Source organism: Hipposideros armiger, unplaced genomic scaffold, assembly GCF_001890085.2.
Source record: "Hipposideros armiger isolate ML-2016 unplaced genomic scaffold, ASM189008v1 scaffold_1011, whole genome shotgun sequence".
Classification (NCBI taxonomy): Eukaryota; Metazoa; Chordata; class Mammalia; order Chiroptera; family Hipposideridae; genus Hipposideros; species Hipposideros armiger.
The window spans coordinates 174,514-181,963 of NW_017732361.1; the positions used below are offsets into that span (position 1 = coordinate 174,514).

At 43.2% G+C, this 7,450-nt stretch overlaps 1 protein-coding gene across 1 annotated transcript in view; it reads left to right on the forward strand.

The window, feature by feature from the left end:
* Positions 1-803: 803 nt before the first annotated feature.
* The window catches only part of PLOD2 (procollagen-lysine,2-oxoglutarate 5-dioxygenase 2), a 109,348-nt gene continuing 102,701 nt past the window's right edge, over positions 804-7,450 (forward strand). The window contains exon 1 of the mRNA XM_019631562.1: positions 804-1,045. Coding sequence (XP_019487107.1) covers positions 937-1,045 — 109 coding nt within the window. The 5' untranslated portion in view covers positions 804-936. The remainder of the gene's footprint in view (positions 1,046-7,450) is intronic.

Sequence of the window (7,450 nt, forward strand, 5' to 3'; positions counted from 1 at the left end):
ATACAGAAAAAAGAAATCTGCTTAGACATGAATCAAAACTGGAAGCAGGGGAGGGTGCGCCAAGGACGACATCTCTGGGAGTAATTTTCCATGTGGACTGAAGGACGGTCTTGTAAGGCACAGCCCCAGGTTACACACGCTGGACTCCAATTTCGCAGGATTTACAAGCCATTACTGGAGAGAGTCAATAGCTCTCCTGGCACAGGAGGAGGAGGATGAAATGTTCACTGGACAATAAAAACTTTCGGTTTACGCAGTAAAATACAAACAGGGCTTTCTTTCACAGGGTGAAGAAACTTGACCCGTGAGTTAAATGGGTGGGGGTGGGGGTTTATTTTCAATGTCAAGATTGCTGAGGATCCGCAGTCACTTCCGACAAGGGGTAGTATGCAAATGCAGAGAAGGGCAAAGTCTCACTCCTGGAAGCTAACGGAAAGCAAGCTTCTGGTGCTGGGCAGCCGGGAGTGAAGCCGGGAGCACCGCCCGCCGCCAGACTCCGGGCGGCTCCTCCCCGCTCTCCCAGGCCCACTCCCAAACTTAAGTACACGCTTCCCTGTTCCAGCCAGAAGCCCTGCGTGAGCCTCTACACGTAGCCGCAGACAGCTCCTTAAATGGGTCGGAGTTAAACAAACAATCCCAGACGTGAGGCCGGAGAAGCCCAGCGGAGGACACCGCACGGGCGCACGCAGCGGCGCGGCGGGTCAGCAGGCGGCCAATAGCCGGGGCGCGGCCCGCCCCGTCGCCTCCCCCTCGGGGAGCCTATAAGTCGCCAGGCGCTTGACTCCGGCCGCAGGTCTGCTGCGCGCACTTGGCCCGCTCGCTCCCTCCCGCAGTTGTCGGCCCGCGGCGGACCGACGGTCCCGCGCTCTCGCGAGAAGTTCGCCGCTGCTGGGCGGTGGGGGTGCCGAGTCCTCCCCGGCCCTGGAGGGGCCCAAGATGGGGTGGTGCGCGATGAAGCCGCAGCTTCTGCTGCTGGCCCTCGTCTTGCAGCCCTGGAAGCCGTGCGTAGCTGCAGACTCCGAGAAGCCCGTCAGCATCCCCACAGGTGAGCACTCCCGCGCCCCGCCCCTGTCCCGTGAGGCTCGTCCCGTCGGACAGTTCATTCATCTTGCAGCCCTTCGCGCGGGGCTTGCAAGGTGAGTAAGTGGGGTCCCGTGTCTCCCCAGGACCTCAGAGGGGAGTGGAGCCTTGGCGCTCCCGGGCCCACTGAGGTGAGTGGGGGTCCCTCCTTCCCAGGACCGCCGAGGTCTTTCTTCTCCAGAGCTGCGCTCGGGCGGTGCTGGTCTCGGGAAGTGTGGGAGCACCCGCCCTCTTGGGCTCTGGGAGTTCTCAGTAACCCTAGAGCGCAGGAGTTTTTCTGCAGTACAAGTTAGGGTTTCCTTTTGGTCTTTCAGGTCACTGGACACCAACACCTTTCCTGCAACTAACTATACTTTCTCCTTCTTTCCTGGAGTTGGCATGATTTGTCGGTGTTGGACCAGGTAGCACTCCCTCTGTGACCTAAACACGGGGCTCAGTGTATGTTCTGATTGATGGTGACACATGCCTTCCAGCGCCCCAGGAAACAGCCGGTAACACCTATTTCTTGCCAAAAACAACGCTCAAAACTTTGGTTGTTTTCTGTAAGGCTGCCTGGCTACCCAACACCTCCAGGCAGCAGCTTTCCTCCTTGGGGATTTGGAGGGGGAAGCTGTGGACATACAGCGTCTCCCCTTAGCCACCCTTTTCCTCAGCCCGGTGCCGGTTCTTGTTTTCAGAAGCTGAAAATGCAGCGAATAGTCTAGTCAAGTTCATGTAAAACCAAACTTTTTACGTTTAGCCAGATTAAAGCGTCTCACCACATGTTTGTCTAAAGATACTTTGCTGCCATTTGTCGCACATGAGGTTTCCTTGGAGTTTTCCACGTTTGTGCTTTAACTCTGTGCTCAATTCTCTGAAATTAGATTAAAACTAGAACTTTCATTTACATGTCTCGCTATACTTTTTTTTTTTTTAGATTAGGTCATTTTGATACCATTTTTTTTTTTTTGTAAACACGTAGGGCACTTTCTGCTCGAATTTTGCTTAACAAGGACAGAAATTTCTATTTCAGGTTTACATTCAGGTTTACATTCATTACATTTGGTGCAGCGCTCAGCTAATCCATATAGCAATAGTTTTGTCTTCATCTTTCAATGTTTCAGAAAACTTCAACAGGCTAAACTGCCCATCTTTCTACATTACTGCCAAACAGTACGTGCATTGTTAGCTTGAGAAACCTCGGTATTCAAATGGATTTCTGTTAGTTACATGATGCTTTTCTTTCTCTCAGAAATGTGATGGTTTTAAAATGGATTTCTGAACACCATGTGGTTCCTTTAAATTGAACTGAATTTTTTCATAACTAAATTTTTCTTTTAGTGTAACATCTAGAAAATTTCCAAGTTTGCCTTCAGCAAACTTGGAAATGGAGACACTTAAAAAAACTTTTCCAGAAAAATGACTTTCATAGTGAAAAACCCAAGGAAACGTACTGGGGAAAAAAACAAAACAAAACCACTAAGGGCTTTGCTACTTTTCGAGGGACTTCTTCAGCCTTTGTATAACTTATCTCGAAGGTTATTTATTTATCAAAGGTTGGTTATTTTCGTATAACCAATTTAACCAATTTCTCTTATTTTTTTATAGACGGTATTTCTTTGTTGCTGCCTTTAAGTTTACAGTCAAAATCATCTTCCTTTCCCACTCTGGCTTTTAAATTTCATGGAGCTGGACATTAAAATTTTAATGGATTGTAACATCAGAGAAAGGGAATTTCAGATATGAATGTTTTCCTCAGAAAATGACCACATAAAACCCACTGCTGAAATCTGAGGACTGGTTGCTTTCGGTGGGTGGGCATGATGAATTCACTTATCTCCTAAATGAAGGAAAATATTAATTTGTAATAGGTATAGCCAGCAATAGCCAGTTTGATTATGAACTTTTGTGTAAGTAGATGTGATAAGCTAATATATAGATGGTACACTGCTTGATAACATGGGTAGAATCATGGACTATGTTCCATTTTCTCCCTAAAATATGACAACTGAAAATTAGTAAATTGGAAATTTTTATTTATCTATGTAAATATCAAGCAAACTTTAGAACTCTTAAGTCCTCTAGCTTAATAGGTCTGTAAGAACAGTGCTTATCATCTCTAACTTCCTATATTTGTCACCATGTCCCAGCTAGCCATGAAGAGATAGATTAGATCAGACTTTCTTGGTCCTGTTGACATTTTGAGCCAGATAATTATTTATTTTGGGGGGGCTGTCCTATGCATTGTACGATATTTAGCAGCACCTTTGCCTCTACCCACTGGATGCCAGAAGCACCCTCCTCCAGGTGTAAGAAATGTCTCAAAATGAAAATTGTCTCAAAACGAAAATTGGCCAAATGTCTCCTGAGGGATTGAAAAACCACTGGATTAGATAAATCTATGTATTTGAGGCAATATAGCATTATAGTGTTACTAGAATGATAATAGAAACTTTTTTTTGAAAGCAAATATTTATAGTGATTTTCCTTTTTTCCACTGTAGTAGGGAATGTGCTAGTTGAATCACATGAATCAATTTTTGGAATGTAGGTTTTCCTAGCTTTGATGCCATGTGTTGACCAGAGTTGAGAACATTATTTTTTGTTATATTTACTGAGAGTTCTGCTGTGTTCTGTTTTCATTCCTTTTTTGGTTGCCACTTTGTTCTTAGCATGAAAAAAATCTAAATGAGATTCTGGTTAAAAACAATCATTTTCTCCTAAAATCATTTATAGGAATTTACCTTAATATTATATCATCATGGGAGCTTTCGAGGCAAAACCCTCCTAATAAGTGTCAAAAAATCAGGTTCACACCCTGATTTATCTTTCCTACACTTTTCTAGGTGAGAGAAGGAGAAGAGTGGATATATTCCTGCCAAGCATTTGCAACCAGGTCTCTAGACCTGGATTAAAATTGTTGTGTGTTTTCTAAGGCACCCAGACTACTACATGATCTAAATTGGGCAGAACCAAGTTTTGGGCAAAATTGGAGGAAATGGTTTCAGATGCTTCTGTCAAGACCAGTCTTTTTCAACCATGTTCATTTATAAACTCTTTAATTTACTCTGACGCATTCAAGGAGGAATGGAGAGGTTTGTCTTTATCTGCTGATGCAAACTGGCAATTTACGGAGTAAAGAGGGAAAAAGCAAGTTCCTGGAGAAACCTCTAGAAGGAAGAGAGAGGCTGTCTTCTGTGCACTTTCTGTGTCCTGGGCTCCAGCCACACACGACTCATCATCCTTAAACAAATGGTGCCTTTTATTTCATAGTGCAGAAAGCAGACATATGAAACAACTTTAGACAATGTGAGGCTAGAAAATGAACATTAAATTAGGATAGCCTTTTCTACCCATCACATTGGCTAAAGCATTTAAAAATAAACTCTGATGGTGCAAAATGTTGTGAGGATGATAACTCTCAAACTGCTGATGAAAGAACAGCATCGCTGGAGAACCGTTTTGTAGTGTCTGTAGCACTGAGAAGCCACGTGGCCTACACTCCTACATATGTACATTACAGTCTAGTCGGCCCTCCAGATCTGCGGGTTCCGCACGCAGAATTAAAAGACTGTGGGTCAGAAACGGTACTTTCGGTATACAGGTGGGGATCTATAGCTGCGGGGGCGGACTGCATCCATTGTTTCACACCATTTTATACAAAGGACTTGAGCTTCCACGGATTTGGGGGTCGGGGGTCCTGGAACCAATCTCCCACAGACACTGAGGGATGATTGTACTCTCAAATTTCTGTCTGCCTGTTCTTGAAAGTCTATTCATTGTTTAAATCTGGCTCCTAGGAGATTCTTCCCCCTTACTGTCTTTTTTTTGGCTCTGTTTCCAACTTCTTAATGCAATTGGTTTATACAAATCATACTGGCTTTGTATGATAGATGTTTATGTTTCATAAATTATATATCCTTTGAAGTAAGAACTGAGTCCTATTCATCTTTGTGCTCTTCACAGTACCTCCTTGTTTTTTGAGCACACAGAAGATTCTCAGTTTGTGTTTGATTTGGGCCCACTAAGGGAATTATGAAAAGTGCGTGCAATCAATGAGATTGCTAGCTGCTCCTTTCCCAGGATTTTAATTCAACTTACTGTGCTTCCTTCGTCTCCCCACAGACGCATGCACTGCCATGACCTAACAGAGCAGGCAGGCCTGAACTGGGCTTAGCAGCTCTTCACAGGTTGTATGTTTCACTCTACTGACCTTGCTCATTGCGGAATCACCTTCAGAAAGGTTTGCAGGCGGTTGGATACCATGATCCAGTTTTCACACGTGGTGAAATGGAGATTTGGAATGGTTGTGTAACTTGCAGAAGATCACACAGCTGGAGAGCAGCGTGAGAGGGCCTCGCACCCTTTCCTCAGGCCATCCTTGCGTCTTTCTTGACCTCTTCATTGTCCTGTTGGGTTTGGGGACTTAAGGGCAAGAAGTGGAAACTGGGCATCAGAGACCTAAAGAGGCAAAAGGAACACTGTTAAAAGAGAAAGCATGTACTTCGTAGGTTGATGGAAAGGGAGGGGAAAGGAATAGGTACAAACAAAAGGAAAACTGGGCTGTTGGCAAGGGTGTTAAACTGTCTCATGGGCCCAATCTCACGGGACAAATACAGCTGCCTGGTTTTGTGTGGTTGGTGAGTAATGATGGTTTTTACATTTTTAAGTGGTTGAGAAATAGCTAAAGAAAAATAATATATTGTGACATGTGAAAATTGTATGAAATTCAGTTTTCGGGGCTCATAAAGTTTTATTGGCTCAACCACATTTGTCCATTTACATATTGCCTGTGGTTGCCTTGGCACTAAAGGCAGATTGAGTGGTTGCCACAGAGACTGTGTGACCTTCAGAGTCTAAATTATTGACTGTCTGGCCCTGTACAGAAAAACTTTGCCAACTCATGCCTTAGGAGATGACATTCCCACCTAAGTGAGCTCATGAAGACCTACTGCTCCCCTGGAAAGAGCCGGTTTCTGGACAGCAGCCAGCTGGCTCTGGGCGTTTGAGAGGCCTGTTATTCATTCATTTATTCATTCATTCATTCATTCACAGTCTAAGAAGTACAGCCTGATGGTTTGATTTACATACATTATGAAATGATAAGCACATTAGGTTCAGCTAATATCCACGTTCTCATATAGATACAATAAAAAGAAAAGAAAGAAAAAAGGAAAAAAAATCTTCCTGAGATGAGAACTCTTAGGATTAACCCCTTACCAACTTTCCTATATCTCATACGGCAGTATGAGCTGTAGTCATCCAGAAGACTTATTTATCTGAAAACTGGAAGCTTGTACCTTTTGGAGAGGCCTGTTTTTCATTTCAGACTTTTGAATTCAAACATAGAGATTGCCTGTTACATCTTTTTAAATACGGTGCTTGGTGCTAACCAAACAGTAAACTTATGATCCAAAATGAATAAAACACTCCGATGGCTGGTTGGAAAGGACATGCATATTTCTTGCTCAGAGCTTGTGTGTGTCCTAGAAATTTGGTCTAGAAACTTAGCTATAAATTTGTGGTTTAGTTCTTGAGAGGAAATGATTAGTACATTTATCAATGAGTGTTTTAATTCTTCTTCAACCATTGCCGTAAATTAGGCTAAACTGAGAGTGATAGGACCTGTTACATCCGAGTATCCTCTCCCTTTGAGCTGAGGGTTCATATTTCTGAGGAACTACTGTATCTGTAATCAGAATTTTCAGTAGAAAGAAAAAAAATTAATTTCAATATAATTCAAAGGAATACTTATTACTATAAAATACTATGCAAAACTTTTAAACAAATAAGAGTTGGAGGAGGTAGAGCTAAAATATGGAGCTCAATGGTCAGGAAAAGTGTTTGTAACAAACATGGTTGAGTTTCTAAAGTGGGCCAGTGTTAAAATTGAATTTTATTTGTTATACTGATGATTGTAATATTGCTTTCATTGTTTTGGATGCATAAGACATCCTGGTGTTTGTTACATTAATTGCTCATCTGCTCATTTCTTTAGGGTTACCTTCTCAAATTTTTAAAAGGAATTTTCCTGTTTATTTTCTAGTTACTGCTAGTATGTTTTAAAGTTTTTTCTGAGGGCAGAGGATTGTCCCCTGGTTTAAATGGTGTGGTTCTCCTCCTCTGTGCGGTGGACACCAACCATATGGTAAAGATTCTTAAGACATGAAGGAACTTTGCAGCACAGGAAACTTTTATTACTCTCACCACCACCCCTGGTCAGTCCCAGACACACAGGGTACTAAGGAGGTATTGAATATGCATCATGCCACCCAGCCTCACCCTCTGCAGGCACAGCAGCAAGTGGAAGATGTATGTGGAATCCTGGCGGTCTTCGTTTCTGATTCTGGGACACGGTTCAGGAAAAGTCCCAGAAGCTGTACTTCTTAATT